The 24,517-nt window shown below is 37.7% G+C and overlaps 1 protein-coding gene across 1 annotated transcript in view; it reads right to left on the bottom strand.

Annotated features, from left to right (window-relative positions):
• Positions 1–24,517, bottom strand: part of TNKS (tankyrase) — a gene marked incomplete at its 5' end in the record, with an annotated part of 126,149 nt that overhangs the window by 53,157 nt on the left and 48,475 nt on the right. The window contains 2 exons of the mRNA XM_080928761.1: positions 4,879–4,954; positions 5,695–5,731. Coding sequence (XP_080784887.1) covers positions 4,879–4,954; positions 5,695–5,731 — 113 coding nt within the window. The remainder of the gene's footprint in view (positions 1–4,878; positions 4,955–5,694; positions 5,732–24,517) is intronic.

The following is a 24,517-nucleotide window of genomic DNA, read 5'->3' as shown; positions in this document are numbered from 1 at the left end:
ATGTTCTACCCACTGTGAAACTACAGATTCTTAAGCAATCCAACTCAGTATTACTGGTAACAGTTAACCTCTAAATAACAAAATATATTTAGCTTTATATATATAACGTTTGGGATGTTAAAACAGAAAGTATACATGGCTCAAATCCTTTACTGTTTAAACTGAAAAAAAAATTGGGACATCAACAATATATTAAACCTTGATGTGACCATAAAACTGGTAACAGCATCTGGTCACCTAGCTTTAGGTCCTTATTTTCTCCATAACACCACCACCTCAAAAATGTACATGAAGTTGGTCTTGTTTTTGCCAAGAGGAGAAAAATACTGTAATTCAAAACAGATGAACATATCTTAAGAAGTGAGTATATCTTGGTGATATTTTTAAATCCTCAAGTCTTCCAGGTGGCTGTGAACAGGTAATTCTCAGCAGCCATCTGAAAGAAGTTATGCCTAAATATAGAAGAAAAACAAAAACAATACCAGTTTTCTTCCAGTTAGGCATTCCAGTTATCTACTACTTTGAAATGAAGCAGCCAACAGCAGTACTCGGTACCCTGTGCTCTGCAGCACAAACAAGGGCACTGGGGTGGTGATGGGATCTGGAGATGGGACAGTAACATCTGTGAGGCATGGTCAATTCCAATTGCTTCCAAACTTGTCTGAGAACTCAAGTGTTTTGCTTGGATCTCTTCTTGTGACTGTTATCATTCCCCATGGCAGCTGAATTTCAATAAAGAGAATTCCAGAAACCAGCAGCCAGGCTATACCAGAGCTTGTCTACTTGTCTAGAATAGACCCCACTTCCTCTTTATTGTATTGATCAAAGTAGTCCCCAGCTGAGATCAAAGTCAATGTGGAAAACAAAGGCCTGGGTAAGAGAGATAGATCACTGATGGGCTTCAAAGTCATAAATATGCCAAGCAATAAGTACATAAAATCCTGCTAAAATGTGTTGTGTGTGTGTGTGGGGGGGTGACTATTGATGGAGAATTCGAGATTCCACTTATAGCAGGACAAATGCATACAACCCCAAACTTAAATCAGATTTTAAAAAATGTAATTACACAAAATCTTTCTTCTGCTTTACTGAACATACTTTATGGAAATCGGTACTGACATAATGGCATTATTTTCAGCCATGTATTAATTTTTAATCTCCAAGTATATTCATTCAAAAATACATCCAAGGAGTAGAGATTTGATGTGTGTGGTTACAGGGTGTGCTCAAACTGTCCCATGTAATTGGTCCACACTTAACCCTTTTGAAAGTCTTGTGTATTGAATATAACATTTATGAAAAATAAATGGGAAATTCCAGTCACACTGTGGAAATGGAGGATCCAAAGACATAAACCAGTCTCTTCAAGTCTTATAGTCTATTCCCTCTTTCAAGTTTATCATACGCTTTCTTCCTGGTGTTTTCAAGGCATAATATTAAATTCTACATTGGGAGCTCAGTGGTTAAGAGCACCAGGTACTCTTCCAGAGGACCTAGATTCAATTCCCAGCACCCACACTGTAGCTTACAACTTCCTGTGGTTCCAGTTACAAGGGATCTGACACCCTCACACAGATATACATGCAGGCAAAACATCAATGCACATAAAACAAAAATAAAAATTTTTAAATTCTAAATTGTTTCGCATTGATCTACATATAAAATTATTTTTCAAAGGGTTATTTCATTTTTATCTGTGTGCATGTTAGTCTGTATGAGCATATGTAAGTAACATCTATGTGGTATTTGTGGAGACCAGAAGAGGGCATTAGATTCCCTAGAATTCAAGTTATGGGTGCTTGTGAGTTGCCATGTAGGTGTTGGGAACTAAACCCAGGTGGTGTGTGTGTGTGTGTGTGTGTGTGTGTGTGTGTGTGTGTGTGTGTGTGTGTTGGGGGGAGGGGAGGAAGGGCATTAGATCCTTTAGAGCTGCAGGTATGGGCAGTGAGCAACTCAGTGTGGGTGCTAGAAAGCACTCTGGTCCTCTGTATGAAAGTATATGTTCAAGCTGGAGAGATGGCTCAGCGGATAAGAGCACCAGCTGATCTTCAGAGGTCCTGAGTTCAACTACATAGTGGGCTCACAACCATCTGTAATGAGACACACTAGAAGAGGGCAGTGACAGTGAGGCCTTGTCTTTCTTTGCTGTGGCAGCTGGCCTGCTGTGCGCTCATGCTGTCCCCTTGCTCTTTCCATCCACAATGCAATCCTCCATGCTCAGCTCGGCGGAATACTTAACGTTTCTTTCTTTCTTTTCAGGATAGGATTTTATTATGTAAACCAGGCTGGCCCTGCAAATTTTTGATCCTCCTGCCTCAGCTTCCCCAAGTTGCTGGGAATACAGGTATATACTACTGTATAACTTTAAATTTCTGGTGATTTTGCCTTTTGATAGAAATGAATGCAAAATACAACAAGATAGAGCAGGCAGAGTCTTACTGATGGATCACGATTTTCAGGACATCTGTGGGAAATCAAAATATTAACCACTTACACATTACCTAACTAAACCATCAAGTCACAGTGATCAATGCAAACCAATGAAAGCGTTCGTTCATATACAACCCCACATACAACAGTAAGAAGAATAGCAATCTTACCCCTACACATCTCTAAGCAAGTTTTCCACCCAATAATCACTGTATAAGAAACACTTCTTTCTAAAACTATCCATGAATTTACATTTCTATGGTCTTTGAAATTTATGAACCAAGAACTATAGTAAAACTATGGATGAAACTCAGTTCAGCATTAGTATTTTGGGGGTTGGGGGAAAAGCCTCAAAAAGTAGGATTTGATTTGATTGTATAACCTGTTCTATAAAAACAGAGAAATAAAATGTTAAATATTTCACTAACACTGCAATGCAACATTTATTTATTTATAACATTTATGTATGCAAACATACATTTATTCTTTTATAATGTAAAACCAGCTTCCCTAACTCTAGTAAACACTTGACAAAGTCCTAAAAAATATGTATCAAATATTTGAGAAACTTGTAATTTTGCAGCTTGGATTAGCTCAAGTGCTTTCTTGATACCTACACCAAGAAAACAAACACTGTCATAACCAGAGGGTTGAACACAAATCTCCACTAGCACCGAGAATAGCGACTGTGGCTTTACACAATTGGTGCAGTTAAAAAGAATCACTCCACGTACAAAATACCAACATTAATGCACACAATTTTGTGTTCTGCATGCAGATGACAACTGTGAATGATTCCTTATGCACTGCAATAAGCCCAATAAATGCCTCTTTAATTTTCTTTTGTTACTTGATTTAATTTGAAAGAAAAACCCATGGTAATGTATAGGTGTATATTTAGAATACCATTGTATTATTTCAGCAGAAATCCTTCAGCGTGGTTTCTCAGGTCTGTTACTACAGAGGTCTTCCACACGAAAATAAGATCACTCTTTCTCACATTACAATTATCCAGAAATGAACTCAGAACATAAAGTTAGAATAATAGAAAAGATACAATCTCTCATTCACATACTACAGATTTAATTTTCTAAATAGTAAGAGACTAGTAGAGATGATTTTCTCACTTGCAGAATAAAATCATTATTTGTCAGTGAACCAGACTAAGCTGCTACTAGATGCTTGAGTCTGTGCAAAATACAAACACCAAATAGAACAGCAGAAGATAGACATGTAAGCATAAATGCAGTGTAATGAAATCTATGGCAAAGGCCATGTGGTTGATGCAGAAAAAGAGCCATGGAATTTGGTAAGGACATTGGTTCCAGCTATAAGGAGGGTATCTCCTTAGGAGAGAAGAATGGGGCTGTCCAGCATAAGGGTGAGAACTGGGGATGGAGCAAGGATGGTATTTCATCTCCTGCCACAGTAACCGCCCATCATCTTCCCAGCACTAAAGTGGTTAGAGAACCTGAGGAAGCTGGGCTCTTGATACTTCTACAACCAACAGCCGCACTTTACTGCAGATGAGATGGCCTCTTACCACAGTGACAGAAGAGACTCTACTGACTGAGATGATCCAAATAAAACATGGAGCTCAAACATTCATGGGGGTTAAAGTCCCTTCAGCAACTCCAAAACCCCAGAAAAACAAAACAAAACAAAAAAAAAAACCCAAAAAAACAAAACAAAACAAAACAAAACCCCAAAAAACGAGCAGCTACCCTTTAAAATCACTTCCCCAGAGTGAGGAAGAGTCCTCTTGTGAATTTGCTAGCTTAGCACAGTAAAGGATGTTTTGGGCTCTTCCAGTTTACTAGGTAAGTCACTGTAAAACTTTGCAGTCAATGACCACAGTCTAAAACACATTCCATTTCCTTGTACATCAGCACAAATACCGCAGACAATGAGGCTGCTAGCTGCACATTTTATACATTACCTTACAGCTATGACATATATCTTATGCAGAGTATTTCTCTCTTCATCTATTTTCTTACCATATGGCACAATTAAGTTTTTTTTTTTTTTTTTTAAAAAGCAGAACTGTTACAGAAATCTAAAAAAATCATTAACCATTTTTCATCTTTAATAAACAAAGTGCTGATACCTAGCTGATAAATCTACCAAATAAATTAAGAATGTGTGTGTCCTAACAAAGACACAGATTTCCATCATGGTACACAGAAAGCATGCTGTTGATTTTCCTCACTGAAAACAGTGTATGCAGCTCATGTAACAAACAACTTTCAGCGTCTGACAGTTAGAGGGACGCTTCCTCAGGACCCGTGCTTCCCTGGCTCCATGAGTCTGTCACAACCAGGAAGAGAGAGGGCATTTCATCTCACAGTGCAAAGATGCAATTATCAACATGTACTCAGGCCATACTGAACAAAATTTCATGGTAAAGCAGGAGGAACTTACTGGAAGGTGACAATTTAAATAACGTACCTTTCGCCCGTCACTTGCATGGCAATTCACATTTAGAGGAGTCAGTAAAGCCATTAGTTTTTCTTCATTACCACTCCTATAAAAAGGCAGCACATTAATTTCTGTAAAATCATAGAGCTTCTTAGGAGCATTTATAGCTGTTTTATAATGGAAAAACAACAAGGATTTTGCTTTAATTTTGAAATATGGATCACAATGCATGTCTACAACATTTAACTCAGTAACACAATTCCTGTTAATTGTGTGGTAGTACGGTATCATGAGTAATGCAGCTTTTAAATACAGATATTATCTATACAGTCACTTTAATTACAAACAAGCCTTATTCAGAAAAAATGATCTAAAATATTGGAGTCTAAAAATACAAATTCGATATAGAGGTAATCAATTACACCATAAATGCCATTACTACCACTGCCACCACCAACAAAACAGCTGAGAATTTTAACGTTCACTTTATGTCTCTCCTTCAAGCTTGGCTAGGAAAAGAAAACCTTCAAAGCAAAATACAGATACAGGCATATAAACACTCGGAGAATAAGAATCTTTGGAAAGGTTTGCAGGTAGTACCTCAAGATACGTTACAAACAAAATAAGCCTTAAAATGCTCAGTATAGTAAAGGATTCTGTCATTATGTCCACTAACAACATAAAATAAAGTACACAAAGACTTAAAAGATCTTGTCCACACTATCTCTTAAAGCCCAAGCAAGAGAAGAACACATTCTAAATCTTTACACTCCTCTACCTGCCCCCCCCACACCCGTTTCTCCCTTAAATACATTATACTTACTTAAAATGAATGGAGTCACTTACCTAGCAGCTTCTAGGAGTTCGTCCTTTTTGTATTCACCTAGATGATTGCAAAATATCATGCTGTTAGCATTTGGCAGGAGACAGATTAAGAAATGCAGTAGGCAGCAAATAGAGAATTAAATAGAAAAGAACAGAAAAGAGAGTCCACACCCCGCTGGGTGATGGAGCCGTGACGTTAGCCAGCTTGTGAAGGCAGCATCACCAGTGCCTTGGAGACGGGCAGCAAATTGACGCAGCTTCTTGTCCAATCCTCAGATGAAATAGCTTTCTTCAGACAACCAATGAATGCTAAACCTCGGGTCCAGGAACACATTCCCTCTGATAACAGCACGCCAGCTCAAGACAATGTCCCTTCCCCCGATTTGTATTCAGGCTGTCACAGTATACTTGTGAAGCATACTACATTCTGAGACAAAAGCAAAATAACGTGGCTCCTAAACGGTACAAATTACTAGCCTTCAAAAAAAAAACCCGTTTTATTTGTAATGCCATGGAGGAAAGTTTTTTTTTTTTTAATTAATTACCATCACTGAGCTTTATAGCAGGGGGAAAACCGGTAAATATTGTAACCATGAATCCTTTTTTGCCTTGATAGGGAAGGTCTGTAGACTAGAAGTACGTACCAAATGCTAGGCGCCTCTTGGAGGCAGTGCTCCAAAACCAAAACAGAGGGCACATTCTTAACTGGCAACAATAACCTAACCTGCGTTAACCTTTATGCTTGGTATACTAAATTTTACCAACAGTAAATCTTATTAAGTAGGTTCTCCCGAAATAAGCCGGCAACTAATTGTTATGGCATGGGTAATTTTACTCTTTTTCACAACAGATGAGAGTAAAATCAGAACTTACAAGTCTCCCATAGCAGATTTCTTAGAGCACTCAAGTTTCTTTTGCTAGCTCAAATGAAGAATGAGGAACCTTAATAATAACAACACTGTGTTTGTTCCTTCAATAAATAAAAAGAACAGCCAAGACTGTGACTCAGCTTTAATGCAGTAACTCTGCTAGTAGTATCATTAAAGGAGTAATTATACAAATTGTCTTAATATGTCCTTCTGTTAAAAAATAGAAGGTATATATTAGAAAAAGACTTTAGATTAAATAAAAGTTATGCCATAACTATAAATTATTTTAAAATACTTTAAAATTTGCATTTATACCTTTCTTTACATATTCTTTGTATTTTGATGTAAAAATTGAGCTATTGCAGTACAAACACTACAAAGATACCAAGGACCACTGAGCAGCTGTTTAAATCCTATAATCTGCTATTAATAAATATTATATTATTTGTCTCTGGAATTGGAACTAGGCTAAAATCTAGAAACTATAAGTGTATATTTTCAAATGGAGAAGTTATTAAGGGAATCTTATACCAATAAAGTCAGTTCTATGCACCCACAATCACACAGTGACTGAACAATTTCAGAATCACAGAATTAGTCTTTCCAATTTTCTATAAACTGTAGTTCAAATAGTTTAATCATTAACTACACAAAAGTAAAATTTTATCTTCAGGCCAAAAAGGATTAAGAGTTAAGAACTTACCTTTATTAAACACTTTTTAAACAGCAGTATGGAAGTTAAATCGACTATGAATGGGATGTTATATAGTCAAATTTAAAACTTAAAAAGCCTGAATAATTACAATCTAAGAAATGCAAATTATGGAATACATCTAAAAAAAGCCACCAAGCATTCAAAAGTATATATGCCATGTTCAAAGACAACACTGCCATCTAACTTCAAGAAAGATTATCCTATTAAAGCAGAAAAAGAGAAGTAAGCAACTGATTACAGTAGATTTCAGAGAAATCCTATGAAATACTATTATGGGCTTATTGGCTAGTCTAAATGGGATTACTAACAGGCTAACTGTGGGCTAAGGAACTCTGGGAGAGAGAAACTAAAGCAGCTTTTAAAGAAGTTTTCAAGAAGGAAACAAGAAGCTTTCAGGTAAAGAATGTGAAAGAAGGAAAGGCCTGAGGGAAGAAAGGAAGTGCTGGCTCTTTCTGAACAATCCAATGACACCCGCAGGACAGTGAGGCAGACTACATGCAAGGACTAAGTTTGAATGTGCTGAGCAAATGGTGGATGTTTTAAAGGAGGGGTGCGAAATCACTGTGTTTAAGTATCTTTCAGTTTACTGACTACATCAATATTCCCATCCAATACTTCATTCCGGTAGCTTTTATTGGGAGGCAAGGCACCCAGGGCATAGGGCAGGCTCTGACAGTTGGCATTTTGCATTGTGTGCACATGCACTGTGAACTCCAAGTACCTACTCCTGACATCCAAGTCATGATGAAATATAATTCCAATAAGCTAAGTTACAAAGCTACAAAGGACTCAGGCTTCTCAAAGTTCCAATCAGTCTACCTGTACAAAGTCCTAATCATGCACAGCATGCTATTTTCACCAAAACGCATCTTTGCAAAAATATTACTTCTGCATAGCCTGATAATAAGGCAATGCTTCAAAAGAAATATGTTAAGTACGCATTACAAATGTCTCTACTCTTCCTGTTAGAGATCCAGGGCTTTAATCAGCTTTTCTGCAATACATTCCAGCATCCACTATCTGGTGCCCAAGGACCACAATCAGTCAACAGCTGAAGCCATTTCTCACACTCTGCCTTGCAGGAACTGGTACACAATGAATTTAGAATCCTTTGTACACCGACAGCAAAGCCGAGCTGCTTACTAGCAGCCACACCGTCGGTATCGCTTTAGCTGTGAGTCCATGGTGTTCTCTGGAACACTGGTGTTCTTTAACACACAGCTGAAGAGTAGTAAGAGGTGAGCTGGGAAGCAAACAAAGAGCAGGCTGGAGTGAAGAGTCTTATGGTAGAGTGGGGTGAAAACAAATAGGAACAATGTTTTGTTTTGAATAGTCATTATTACCAAATATTGATACATGTAAAAAAGATGTATGCCCACACAGATACACAAATTAATGTTTTAAAAATGATGTTAGGATGAAGGTTAAAAATAAAACTCCCCTTCTCTGAGGTAGTCAGAAATAAGCTCCCTTTCTCTTAGGATAAAGGAAAATTTTTCTTTTGAAGAACCTTACATATAGAAGTCATGATTTACCCCAGTATCGACACTATGAGGGGTCTTTACTTTCAGCAACTTGCAGGATCAAAGCAGACTGCTTTGTATAAATGAGCTATTTTGTTTTTCAGAGATGGAATAATATGGAAAGTTTATGAACATGGAAATCACAGATGTTTAAAGTAATAAGAGACTGAAAAGGGAATTTGACCTGTTTTTACACCACACTGTGTGTGCCCAGCAGTGACTGCTCGCATTATGCATGAAGTATAAGAAATGTAACTGAAAAGTTAGCTGTCTCCACTTCACCCATCTTATAGTTCCAGAGCAGATCTAACAAGTCATTTTCCCCTAGTCATATGGTCTTACTGGCCAGCCTGGCTTGCTCCTTGCTATGCAGCCTAGGCTGGGCCTGAACTCAGCAATCCCTTTGCCTCAGTCTTCCAAGTGCTGGGATTACACAGGCATGCCCAGTGGTCGTCATACTCATTAATGAACTGGTGCTGAAGCAGTCAAATGAGTGTCTAGTTTCACTAGTATCCAACCATCAGGCTCCGTAACTAGGCTAATGTCTAGACAAAGAATCACCAAACTTGAGCCTTGGAAGACAAGATATATGTACGCTAAAGGAAAGAAACTAAATTGTGAGGTATAAGAACATTTTATAAAGCAAAGAATTAGTAGCTTTAAATAATATAATCAACCAAGAATTTCCCATCAGAACTACTCTGAAGCACTGAGCTTCTTATAAACATGGACCACTAGACCACAGGAAGAGGAATGAAGGAAGTTCTTCTGGGTCTATTTAAGTGATTGATGCATTTCACGTCTCCATAGCATGCTTTAATTCCTGGACTTATTAGGTGTTTTGAGGAAGAGCTTTGTAAGGACTTCAGTCAAGAGCCTCTATTACCAAGGTGATGCAGCAACTTTCACATTGCTGAGTGTGTGGCAGGACCAGGAACGGACAATTCTGATACTCCTGGGGAGTGCTGAACAGTACCATGAACTGATAAGACAATACAGAAATCTTTCAACTGAGGTGCCAGCATCAACAAGAAATGGACTTTTTAAGCCAAACCCACAGCCTATCTGGGGGAAGAAATATTAGTTTAGGTGACGTATTTCATTGTGGTTTGGTTTGAAGACTCAGAACTCCTTACATGGTTGTGGAGAGAACTTAGCTGCATGACCAGGAAAGAATCTACTCTCAAACCAAGAAAGCTAGATTCTCCTGCACAGCAACCTTCCAATGCTACTCTACTGCATAGAAACAAGGGTCCGAGAGATAATTAGCCTACTGTTCTCATTCTAATATCTTTCACAAATTTTTCCAAGACAAGGCATAATGTACAAAGTTCTTTGAGTTTTGAATGCCTTGTTCCTACCCTTGAATCCCATCAAATCTTTCCATCTGCTCTGACGTGGCTTCAAAGTCCAGCAGTTAAATCTAAAGTTACAAACAAATGAAACATGCCACAATTCTCCAAAACAAAAATATTTTGAGGTTGTGAAGAGTATTATTCTGGTGGAGATCCTTCATTCAATCAATCATCTCCTAAAAGCTTAAGAAGCTAACATTAGCAAACCAATAACTAGCTAAAGCTAGCATTCACTAGCTTACATTAGTCAGCATTAAACACAAATTACACTTAATATAACCCAGCTAGGCTAACCAATATAGTAACCAATACACTCAAGTGGTCACTTACATTTAAATAAGTTAAAATTATACAAAGTAAACCCTTTTGTTGCTCAGTCACACCACCTTCCTTCAGCAGTGGGCAGGTGCAGGTATCACATGCCTATCACACAATGTAGATAACACACAAGAGCTGAAAAGGACAATTGTAACTGATCATTGAGAAGTACCCCTCCCACCTTTAGCCCACATTCTTCTCTTAGAATTCTTGCAACAAAAACTCTTAAGTTTTTCTTTCTCTTTGTTGACTATCAAACAACTGCCTCATCACCAAAAAATACTGGGGACCACTGAGCTGGAACCAATCCTTCAGACACTCAAGAGGACAACTATATAAAAATTGGAACTATGAATGTGAACACACGCAGATAAAAAGGGAGACTGTATTGTGAGACACATATTCTCTGAAGTTGGAAACTAATGGTCAGAGATGTGTTTCTCTAGTAAGCTGTTAGCCAGTGAGCCATCTACAAAGTTCAGAGTAATTAAAAAAAAAAAAAAAAAGACCTTTTAGAACACAATGCAGAGGAAAACCCCTTAGATACATTAAAGAGTTCTGAACAGGGCATAGTGCAAGGCTTCATAGGACCTGAGAGCTCAGAATGCCCACTATTTACAAGTCATCAAATACCAATCCAATGGCAAGTAAAGGACTCTGCAATTAAATTTAAAAAAAATTATAATGTTTGCTCTGAAAAAAAAAAAAGGAAGTTGTTTAGAAAAGTAAACTGCACCATTTGATCCACTTAACAATAGTTTTGTGCTATACTGATGATCCTTTATTCTTTCTTTCCTTTCTCCTTTCATTCTTTCCTTTCCCTCCCTGGAGCTCAGTATTTTGACACAGGCTGGTCCTGAATTTGTGCAGATGATCCCCAGTCTGACCCCCAAAATGGGTTTGCAGGTGTACCCCAGCAGGTGGGGATATAGTGCCTTTTTGGTGGGGTCCTTTTGTTTATTGGGAACAGTGTCTCACTATGGAGCCCTAGCTGACCTGGAACTCACTTTATAGAACAGGATAGTCTTGAAGTAACAAGATCCACTTGCTTCTGCTTCCCAGGTGCTGGGATTAAAGGCCTGTGCCACTATGCTGTGTATTTATGCTTTTTCTAAGACCTAATAATAACACTCCCTTAATTTCAAAGTCTGAAATGAGTGCACATAATTACCAAGTTTCACTGAAAACTATGAATGCTCTAGAGAATGTTTTCAGACTACAAGGGATGCTCTGTAATATGTTACAAGTATCTTTTCATATAATGTATTGATGTGTATTTTACATAGTTACATTCATATTTTTTTCAGAGTGAGGAGACCTTACTATGTAGCCACAACAATCCAACCTGCTTCTGTCTCCTGAATGCTGAGATTTAAAAGTGTGTACCACTATTTACTGGTACATTCACACTTGCAAAACAGTTAAAGTTTTTGAGAGAGGGAGAGAGGGAGAGAGGGAGAGAGAGAGAGAGAGAGAGAGAGAGAGAGAGAGAGAAAGAGAGAGAGAGAGAGAGAGAAAGAAAGAGAGAGAATATGCATGCAGGCATGTTCATGCATGTATAAAAATGTACTGGTGGAAGCCAGAAAGGGGTGTTGAGATTTTCTGGTTCTAGAGTTACAGGCAGCTCCTAGTCTCCAGCTTGGATACTGGGAATCTAACGCTAGTCCTTTTGCAAGTGCAGCAAATATTCTTAAACACTTGAGTCATCTCTAAGATACTACTAAAAACAGAATATTTTTACCGCACCCCAGAATTTCTCAGGCTTTTGTGAAGCCTCATTTCATGCCAACACAACTGTCTAATTTCTGTCCGTAAAGTTTGTTTGCTTGATATTTCTCCTTTTTATTCCCCCACTGCTGGGGACTGAGCCCAGTGACTTTCACGTTAGAAGACTGACCCTGACCCTGACCCTGACCCAGCCCCACCATGTCCTGACACTTCTAGTTCATACAAAGTCATCTAAATCTTATCACAAGAAGCAAGAGTCTAACAATACCCAAATAGGCACATCAGAAAACTCTGGGGCCTCTGCAGGCTGATGCATTCAAAGGGCAACACATCCTAACAAAGGAAAGGACTAGAGGGAAGCAATTTTCTTTTCAAAGATAACAATATGGTTCCTATAAATCACAACGTGCTGAATTCCTATAGTTTCACAGCTCTGAAATAGCAGATACTACACATCAGTTTCTTATATAAAGAGATCAATTTTGCCTACAGGTTTAATCTAAAAACATTTTTGAAATAAGCATTGTAATATAGCTCACAAAACAATATGAAAATTAAGAGACAGTGTTGAGTATCTTGATATTTCTAATTCTTTGGTGGATGTACTTTTCTCTCATAAATGTGTCCACTATGTTTATGTAAAATTACTTACGTAAGTAATTTAACATTGTCCCTTTTGACTTTCCCGATTTAATGCAGTTACTTCAAGCCATAGATTCACACCTGAAGACTTGGAGAAGGAACTGTCTTTCTGGGTCTGGACTACTGAGACATGGTTTCTCCATGTAGCCTTGGCTCTCCTGGAACTTGCTGTGTAGATCATACTGACCTTGAATTCACAGAGATTCACCTGCTTCTGCCTCTCAAGTGCTAAGACTAAAGGTGTGTGCTGCCACCACTACCTGGCTCAATATGACCTTTTCTAATGCCATCCATTTATCTGCAAAATTCATGATTTCATTTTTCTTTGCTGTTAAATGGTCTTGCAAGTGTATACATACTGGATTTCCACCATCCATTCAGTCGAAGGGCATGTAAGGCTGTTTCCATTCCTAGTTACTGAGGTTGGAGAAGCAATGAACACAGCTAAGTATGGAGCAGGATGTTGAATCCTGTGGGTGTATGCAGAGGAGTGGTAAACATGGGTCACACAGATTGGTTTTTCTTGTTTTGAGGATTCCCTGTGCTGATTTCAAGAGTGGCTACAGCAGTCCTCAATCATACCAACAGTGAATGCTGGGTCTCTTTGACCCACATCCTCTCCAGCATTCGTATGTTATTCTGTAGATCTTTGCCATTCTGACAACTGTAAGATGAAAGAAACTTCAAAGTCAGTATTTCCTAATTGCTAAAAATGCTGAACATTTTTATATACTTTGTAGCTAGTTTTATTCTTTTGTGAACTCACTGGTCAGATCCTAAGTCCATTTTTTAAAATGGGTTGTTTGGTTTTCCGATGCTTTATTTTTTTTAATTATTTATATACTACGGCTATTAAGCCCCTGTCACGTATACAGTTGGCAAAGACTCCCTCACATTCTGTGGCATTCCTCTTCAACTAGAGGGTTGATTTTTGTTGTTGTTGTTTTGCTTTGGTTTGGCTTTTTGCTGTGTAGAAGCTTTTTAGTTTTACAAAATTCCCCTTGTCAATTGCTGGCCTTAATTCTTGGAAAAACTGAGTTTTAGTAGAAAGTCCTTCCCTATATCCATATCATGTCCAGTTTCCTAATTTTTTTTTCTTTTAAACAGTGACAAATTATACAGCCAGATAATATTCATAAGGTACAATATTCTGGTTCATCCTGTACCATTTCAAAGTGTTTGTCTCTAGCCCAAATAAATTTAGACACAAAATTTGAATTGGATATATATAGAAAACTAATGTGACAAAGATAGAAAACTATTTCAAATAAATTTACATTTTAAACAGCCATACATTTTAGAGAATGCACTAAGCCAGAGGCTGAAGGTGATTCTCACACAATCTCTCATTCCGTTCGCAATAGATATTATCCATTCATTTGAGTAAATGTAACTCAATTGATAGAAGCAGTCATTTGTATAATGGCTTCTGCATAGAATTATCTAAGAATGGTGACAAAGTCTACCTACCTAAGAGCTCTGTAATTGGTATAAAATCCCAGCAGGCTATTTTGGGATCCTTGGTAGCCTCATGTTTTATCATCTTGATGACTTTAATAGATTTAAGTAAAAAAATTTTTTTTGAAAGAGTGAAAAATTTAAACTCAAGATCAAATTATTTCCTTGGCATCTTTAGTGTATCTCCCTGCTTTGTAGAAATCTATAGTTTCTGATGATGGAGACTAAACCGAGAGACCATGAGATTTTACAGAAAATGACTGTGGAGACAAGTCTATCCGAGGGCAGATGATGGAACCAACTAACTCAGAAGTTCTTTCAGGACAGGCATACAACTTATCATCCCAACTGGCCACCAGAGGAAAGGGAAGGATGGTGTGTGTGTGTGTGTGTGTGTGTGTGTGTGTGTGTGTTTTAAAATCTTACAACTTAGTTGCAAAACAAAGTCTTTTTTTTTTTCCTTTAAAAATAATAGCAGAAAAAAGAAGAAGAAATAAAGCACTCTTGGGGGGGAAAGATTTTAAAACTGCATATGTAGTGTTAAGAATACTCCATGGCACTAAAGTTCTTGTGACTATATTCCAAGAATTCAGCTTTTTGTTGAAGCAAGTAGAATTCCATACTCCATGAAAAATAAAGTTCCCAGAATCCACATGCCTTTTCTTATAATATGGTATTAAGGGAAGAGACTGAAGAATAGAGCAGACTTGCTTTTGTTAGTCCATGGAAACAGCCTAGCGGGCAGCACAATCAGGGTGTCTCCATCCTTGGACTGCACCAACCCAATCCCCCACATGCTGAACTGAAGAAAGACAGTTGTTTTGCATCTATCCAACAAACCCCACAAACAAAATCAACAAAACATTCAACAGCTAAATGCTGAAGGAAAAATGTGCATCATGAGAAGTAACTCATAGTGTCCGACCACCAAATACCACTGAGGCTGTATCAGATGTTGAACAAATCAGGCTGATTATTGCAGTGAGAAAAAACATGGCCTGTGAGGAAGCAGTCCTATACCTGGTGTGAAAGAGTCAGTCTGAGTACTTGGATGTTGGCTGGGGAGTTGAGGACAGAGTGTAAGGTTTGTTCTAAATTGGCTGTAATTATAAAAGAGACATGCCAATGAACAGGTACAAAACACAGCTGTCATACACATAAACTGGCTGAGGAAGGTATGGGGAATATTGTGAACTACATAGAGACTCTGCTCACTTCTATGTTAGCAATGGTGTTCTCTTATTTTCTTGTTTTAGTCATTTTATAATTTTTTCCCATATGGCCCAACTTGAAGCTGATGCTACATGAAACTGTTTAGGTCTGAAAGGAGAAAAATATAACCTGCCTATATCAATACCTATGGTACATATATACCCATTAGTGTATGTGGACATCCCACCACCACCACACACAAACATCTAATGAATGAAAATTGAAATTTAAAACCTTATTTCTCAAAGATTATTTTTGCCAATTGGTTGGACACAACTGGATGGCCAGTTTAGTTGTATCACTGCTAATTCTAGCACACTGCTGAACAATAGCCCCCATGGGAAAGCCAGTCTAAGAATCTTTGGTGACTTTCTCTGGTCCATGGGAAGGACATTCATTACGGTGGTGGATAAATGTGAGTTTAGAAAGCTTCCAAAGAGCCTCACTAACCTCGTCTGAGTAAGGGTCTCAGAACATTACCATCCTCACCTCTATATTTCCTGAGCAAAACTTTCTATGTCAAGAGTACCTAACATGCCTGTGGCACATTTGCACCTGTTCGTGTGAGTGGGCACACCCTCAGACTTAAACTTATGATAACAATAAATTTTAAAAGATGCTATCTAAAAAAACATGGAACATTTTCTTACCTATACCCTGGATACTGATTTTTGCTATGTGGGTATAGCCAATTTTTGGTAAGGTATTTTGTAAATCCTTTAAAAATTTCTTTTACTTTTCATTATGTACAATATCATTGTCCTTATAAATCTTAATATTTTTATTTTTAATATATTTAAGTTTTTCTACTTTACATTTTTAAACCAAATTTTCAAAAAACATCCTTATTTTCATATTTGTTTAAGTAATAGAGTAGTTTTAAGTTTTTTTCTAAAAAAAATATCATAAAGATCTGAAGCAAAAAAAAAAAAAAATTGAGACTAATCCTTCACTCCTTCAGAAACCGTATAAACTTAACAACATTATTTCCCTCGTTCCAGAGGAAAGTCCCATTAAATGTACATGGATACGACTTATTCAGGAGGCTTCTTGGCTCCAAAACTTGTTCATTCAAGTTATATACAGCACTACTATTTGATTCCCTGACACTTATAGTGCCCGAGGGTGGCAGTGACGTGGGTGCCATGGTTAAACAACTACAAGAGAATACAACAGGATCCAGAACTTTCTATGAAACTATAGGCTGAGCTGTAAATGACTTCAAGGATCCAGACAATTGTATAGACAGCCTTATGACCAGCAAGCGGCACCAGACATATCCAAGATGGTGGCACTCAAGAGGTTTGCATGTCTCTTCCACTTTTATCTGGACTTCTTCCCTCTATCACTTTTCTTTTGTAAGAATTATAGGTAAGAAGTTATTAGGTTCTAAAATAAAAAGAGGACTGACTAATTTTGCACGCAGGTGCACAAAGACACTGTTCTGTTGATGCCTACATCTGCCTGTTATTGCCCCTGGCATTCTAATAACTTCTTTTTTAAAAAGTCATTTTTGGTCTTGTCAGAAGCAATGTATCATTCACTCTCAGTGCAATGGAGGATAGTAGAATAATAGAAAAACAACATTTGAAAAGATTGAACATCAACAGAGAAAAAGATTCCTTTTCATTTACCTGGGGCCCATTTCCAAACATTGAAGCCAAATACATGTAACTAGAATTGTAAAGAGCAATAAATTTTTCCTCACAAATAGGAAAAAGAAAGAAATCTCAAGGGAAAGAAGATAAACCTAAAAACTGGTAGCCAGAATGCCCCTTCTCACTAAGAAGAAGGGCAGTGTGCTTGGCTAGGAGGGTGATCCCCCTAGCTACAGATCCACAGACAGTCTTTCCACTGTATAAGCTCCTCTTATCTGGGCTGATTTTCTATCCAATTAAGCTTGTAAGTACTACTTCCTTTAAAAGACATTTCCATATATAAAATGATACCGTCACTTCAGATAATTACACATTTTCTTCATTCTCTCAAAGGGAATGAATTAAAGTACATCATTCCCTGTATTTCTCTCCATTCCCTGTCAGCCCAACAATTCTGAAAACTTTCAATGTCCACAGTTTCAAAAGATGTGCAGGTTCCAATGCTGTCAGAGAGTTATGATTAAATGTATAAAACCAAGACACTCCTGAACTTGTAAGTAGGCTTGGTCCATTCCTCAACAAAGTACTGCTTAGCACATACTGTAGTCATACCCACAAAGCTGAGATGGCTAATTTGGTCACAAAGCTTCCCAAGAACTAGTTAGTATAGCTAGTATGCAAGCAGGTAAGGCTTCCTTCAGGAACATAAGAGTCTACTGAGGTCTCGTAGAAAACATAAGGCAAAAGTGGTCAGATAGCACTTGCTTCCACACAAAGTCAAGGAACTAAATGCCCAGTACTTACTTTCAAAACAAGATAAAAGATCAAGAATTAATAACTGTGACAACGCTCATAAAATGTTCTGGCCTAAAATGACAAGAGAAGTTTAAATTTCATTCATATTTGAAAAGAAACACCTAATCTTGAGACAATAATACAAAAGACCACTGTGGTTGGAAGGTAAATGTAACGCGGAGGGAGGAGGCTGCATTTTGCAGACACAGCAATGTAAGTAAGAAGGCTGGAGCACAAAACAGAGAAACCAGGACAAACACCCACTGCTGAGTATCCCTCAGCTAAACAGCAACCTCTCTCTCTTTTACCTAGTGATGCTTGAGAACTTTCCAATGGAAATAACAGACCCACCGATTTGTCCAATCTGTCTATGAGCTTCCTATGTTCTCTACATGAATGTGTTTGTCTTTAACCCTTCAGTGTCCATACCCTGAACTGTCTTGGTATCTTCTCAGGTACAATCCTGCTTACACACAAGACTCTCTTATTGCTGATGACACACTGAAGTGTAACTGTGACTATGTGACATACAGATAGCTTGTCTGCATTTAGGACCTGGGATTGCCTCTTCATCCCTGGCTTTCTCAGCAAGCATGACAGACTTCCTGGTTAAGCTTGCACCACAACAGTACTCTCTAGGAAATACCCCTGGATTCTCATGATTTCTCTCTGTGTTCCTGTCCCACTCTCCCAGGCTTCCTTTAGAATATTCCACCTTTCTTGAATATTACCAATTTTAATGTTTTTCGGTTTATTAGTCCTGTATTTAATTTTACAAAAGAAAAAAGTTTAAAATGATTAAGTAAAAACACTTCACTATATACTAAGAATCTATTTCTGCTGAAACAATTAATTCACCTCAATAGCTAGTAGCTACAAGAATAAAGATCATCTCATTCAGTCTGTGGGACTGGGAGTGGTTAGCTGAATGACTGTGACTCAGCATCTCAGGCAGGGCTGCATCCAAGCTATAGGACAAGCTATCTCAAGACTTAACTGACACTGAAAATCTACTTTGGCCTTCACAGGATGCAGCTGGCAGCTTATCTGATGGGGCAAATACTCCAGTGACACATTACTGGCCTCCCTACAGTTGCTCACAATACAGCATCGTGCTATCTCTAGAGCAGAATAATCCAAGAGACTGAGGAAAGACAGTGTCCAAGACAAAGCCACACAGAAGTGACATACCATTAACTCTGGTACATGGTGAGCCTAAGAGACAACATAAAGATGTCAAAACCAAGACACAGGAGCTAACTACTACATAGTGTTGCTTCCAGAAAAAAATGTCAGCTAATAAATACCTTTTCATACTTACAACTTAAAAGTCTACCTTGAGAATAACCCATCAACAGCTCACTGAGAACTTTATTTATATATGTGAAATACTTTATCGGACATACATAATACTGGTTGCTAGCCATTTAGGTAGCCTACAATATTTTGTAATTACAAATAGATAACCCATTGCTTATACATTTTGTGACTGAAAAACAAAGTATTAAAAAAATCTAGTCTGAATTCCCAAAACATTAAAATTGTTTCTGAAGAGTACTGGTTGGCATGTTTTTGAAAGGAAGAGTTAAAGTCTTACTGCACCTTTTTCTTGTCATTTAAAACAGCTTTATGATGTAGTTTTCAAGCACTTGATATAAGTAATAGACAATAGTCCATAACTGTTGTTACCTGCATCCCTGCAAATCTAAGGAACAGAGACAGCAGTAACAACATTAAGCAAACAGCAGAAAGTGTTAAAAGGGGGTGAAGGAGACAAGTGGTGTAAGCAAGGCAAATGTGATAGCAGAATCTGTTAAAAAAAAAAAAAAAAAAGAGGTAACCACTAGATAAAGATATAGCAAATGATAGGCCACTTTTTAAATGTTTATAAAAAGGTTCAGAGTTCAAAAACTACTTAAAGAAATTCAGTTACCAGGCATTACTGGAAAAGGTCATAAGCCAAGAACCATTTCCATAAAACAGTAGAAAGATGAACTGTATTATACTTGAGATAATACTGCATTAACGCTTTATTTCCCAATTGTGATCGCTACATTTTGCCTAGTATCTTTGTTCTAAAGGGGAGAATATATTCCAAAGTGTTGAGCCATGAAGCGCCACATATCTGAAACTGACTCTAATTACAGTAAAGGCAAGTGTAAGGGTGTGTTCATGAAAGACAGTGAGATCTGATTATGTAAGCCTGGTAAATCTACATAAAAATTATTGTAAAACTTGATTTTATCAACCTGATGGGATTTAGAATCACCTGGGAGACTCGTCTGCCAGTGAGAGTGTTTCCAGAGATTTACCTGGGAGGGATGATCCCTCCAGATGTGGGCAGCACCAGTACAAGGGTCTAGGCCCAGGTTCTATAAAACAAGGAGGACGACGACGAAATGGACTGCCCACCAGCATTGATCTCTGATTCCTGACTCACACAGACTGTGACCAATCCAACTCACACTTAGTCATGCCTTTTCTCCCATAGAAAATTGTTATGCTGTTAATAGTAAGTCTGTTCTAGATTATCAATAACTATCCATCTACTGTCTAATCATTTATTTTACAGGTATTTCCCTGAAGTTTGGGATTATAACAATACGCAAAAATAATTCCACTTCTCAAGAATCTAATACTAGGAGGGATGAGAATCAGACAATACATAATGAAATCACTGAATACAGGAACAGGTGGGAGATGGGAAGAGTAATGAACTGTGTCAGGCATGCACAAATTTCCCTTCTAATTAACTATGCATCCTTTATCCACTTAACGTCCTACCCCATTTAAATATAAGTGTGTTGCCAGGGTTAAGGTCTCTTTAGCAGAAGGTTTAAGTCAAGAGTACTATGTCCCCTGGGGTTCCAGTAATCCACTTCCTTAGTCTAAGGTTGTCAGGGACTGATGATCCAATGACTTGTTAAGTAAATGAGGGTAACTGAGTTAGCCTTTTATTAGCAGCTGACATTCTCTTCACTGGTACCTAAACATGCTGGGAGATGTTATTACACAACAGCTATCCCTAAACATTTTAAACACAAAAGTAGAGATCTGAAAGTGGTTTTGGAAGGGGATAACATTTCAAATGTAAATACAGAGAGTATCTAATTTAAAAAAAAAGTTTTTAAAAAAGTGGTTTTGGTTTTCAGGATAATGTAACATTTTACATCATATCCTACTCCAGATTCCAGAGCCTCAGGATAACATTATACAGCAACACTGGCACTGTGCACAGCAAGGCTGAAACCAGCAGGAAAGATGGCATTCTGCAAAGGTCCACTAGCAAACTCTCCAACAACGAACTACGAATCAATGATATTACTATATAATTAGAAGTGCTTCCTCAAACCTAAGTGATCTTTCCCATGCGTTTATTATTCGGTAACATCGAAATCTTTTTTAATGATAAAATTTTCATGCCATATGTTCAGTGACTCTATAAGGTCTTTGAAATTTAATTCTTCAAAATTATATATATGTGTGTGTGTGTGTGTGTGTGTGTGTGTGTGTGCGCGCGCGCACGCATGCTGTTGGCCTATTCTAAACTTAAAGATGAGCCGAAGAATAAATGGAATTAATTACAGCACAGGAAGAGGAAGAGGATAACAGAGGGATGGCTATGGGATTGTGCTCTCAACCCCAACAGCATCAGGCTATTGACAATTTTTATTTTTGGTCACAATTAGTAAATAGAATAGTAAATACAAATCTATTTACTAAAAAAGAAAAAATCACAATTTTATTTTTATTCCATTTTAAATGCTAAAACATTCAACAATTTTCTATATTACCTGTTTGTCAATATCACAATACTATTGACCCAATATTATTTCATTGTATTTTATAATTGCTTACATCTTGAATCCTAATTGGGAGAGATTTAGAAAATCAGGAACATCACAAAAATTCATGTTGTTCAGTCTCATAGATCTTCAGAGTATCAAGAGTAACAAGCAGAAAGAACTGATTCAAATACTTTCAGGAGACTAGAGAGATGGCTCACCTATTAAAAGCACAAGCTGTTCTAGAAGACCCAGGTTTCATTCCCAGCACCTATGTGAGGTTCTCACAACTACAAGTAACACCAATTCATGGGTCCAACACTTCCCCAGGCTTCCTCCTTCAGCACTGGCATGCTCATGGCATAGACTTATACAGACATGCACATATACACATAAATAAAAGTAAATATTTAGGTGAGTATAAAGGAGTTGGTAGGTGTGAGAGGAACTAGGATAAATATGATTATAATACATTATATAAAGTTCTCAATTCTCTTTAATCCCAGTACTCGGGAGGCAGAGGCAGACAGATCTCTGAGTTCTAGGTGAGCCTGGTCTACAAACGAGCTCTAGGACAGTACAACCAGGTCTGTTACACAGAAAAACCCTGCCTTTAAAAAAAAATCAAAACAAAGCAAATAAACAAACAAAAAACCTCTCAATTCTCAAGGAACACAAATATTTGAAAAAAAAATATGGTCATGTTGAGACTCAAAATGATGCAGATATATGAACTATGTCAGAGGAGATTTAAAAGTGATTTTTATTTGTGTCTGTGGGAATTTTTTGACTGCATGTGTGTTTGTGCAAGTGCCTGTAAAATGCCAGACATGAGCATCAGATGCCCTGGCCTTTAGGTGGCTGGGAGCTGTCATCTACATGGGTGCTAAGAACAAAATCTAAGTCTCTTGGAAAAGCAGCAAGTTCTCCTAACCAATGAGTCATCCTTCTGGTTCCTAAAACAAATGTTTTGTTGTTGTTGTTGTTGTTTAAATTATGGGAATAGAGAGATAGCTCAGTGGTTAAGAACACTATCTGGTCTGCTAGAGATCCAAGTTTCAATTCCCAGGATCCATATGGTAGTTTACTGTACGTGATCCGATTCTCTCTCTGGGTGTGTACCTATACATGGAAACAAAACATTCATATTCATAAAGTCTTTTAGGATCTCTGGGGAAATAGAGTAAATATTATTTTCCCTATTACTATTAGTAAACACACCTAGGAAACTTACATGTGATGTATCAAACAATAATAAGAGAACCTTAAGAGGTAGACAGAAGCTCAACCAACTAGGACTTTAGTGTAAGGAATGACATGGTATTCAGTTCCCAAGGTCCTAACTCCATAGATGCAAAACCTTATGAACTAAAAAGGTTGGCAACTTGGAAATATCAACTGCCATAGTTAAAATGACCCCCCCATGTTTCTCTAAGAAACCAAGGAGAACCTATCAAGACAGGCAACCTGTGCAAAGCGACCAGCGTTCTCCAGTGAAATACAACCCGTATCTAAGTACCCTCCAAATATGTAGCCTATCCTACCTACGCCAACTAAAAGTCAATAACAACCACAGATGTGCAATCTCCCCAGGCTTTAATTAGAAAGCCCAGAGTCTGAACTTTCATGTCTGCCAAATAATGTCTCCTGGGATCACACTAAGGATTACTACAGAGCTCCACCCCCACCCAGCAACAGTAACATGCTCCTACATCTTCTCATTGGTGTGAAGTCAGCAGAGGCCCTGTAGAGAATCATCAACAGCATGATATTAGTGGAGATCACATAAATAAATGTAATGAGAAACAATACTATCCAGCCCCCAAAATTAGCAAGAGCAGTCTGGAAAGGAGGCGAATATCTACTCATTCCACTTTGGGTGACTGACCTGAGAAGAACCTACACACAGCTCATGGTAGGAGTTGGTGCCTCTACATCTTGCAGTTCTCTTGCCAGAGTAAAGAAAAATTAAGATACAGTCTCATACCACAAACAAAATGTACAGTGTCAATAGAAAAACATTTGCTACAGGAAGACCATTACAAATCAAATCAAAGGGACAATCAATAGTCTATGGTTTCTTATTGCTACCATAAAAAATTATAACACAGATATATTACACCAAAGTTCTAGGTGACAAAAATCTACCTCAAGCCTTGGGGAAATCTACACATACCAATTAAAACAATAGAATCTGGCAGAAAAAAGAAAGAATACTACACAATTTTGTGTGAAAGAAATTAATTCTAATCTAATGAATAATATTGGCAGGTAAGGACTGGAGAGATGGCTGAGTGGTTAAGAGCACTGACTGCTCTTCCAAAGGTCGTGAGTTCAATTCCAGTAACCACATGGTGGCTCAGAACCACCTGTAATGGGATCCAACGCCCTCTTCTGGTGTTTCTTAAGACAGTGGACAGTAGTGTACTTACATAAAACAAATAAATCTAAAAAAAAAAAAAAATACTGGCAGATAAGTAGGTAGACAAATGCCTTGCAAGTATGTTCTTAAAGCATGAGGGACTGTATCAGTGTCAGTTAAGTAGAACTAGAGTAAAAAAAGATCAGAGACAGTCCTGACATAATGAAAACAGGGCCGATTCACCATGAAACATGCTGTCTTAAATATGCATACACCAGACAACAAAAATACAGGACATTTGAAGTAAACACAGAGAGAACTTAAAAGGAGGTACAAATTTACAATTTTAGTTAAAATATTACTGCTATTCTCTTAATTGATCAAACTAGAGAGAAAAATCAATCAGGACACAGAGCAAGCACATCTAGGATACATTTATCAGCCTTACGTTCTTTTATCATACCTACAGAACTTACACCAATAC

This window comes from Micromys minutus (genome assembly GCF_963924665.1).
Source record: "Micromys minutus genome assembly, chromosome: 14".
In the NCBI taxonomy this organism is placed as follows: domain Eukaryota; kingdom Metazoa; phylum Chordata; class Mammalia; order Rodentia; family Muridae; genus Micromys; species Micromys minutus.
The sequence above is the reverse complement of the archived record's forward strand: the minus strand, read 5'-3'. Positions and strand labels throughout refer to the sequence as shown.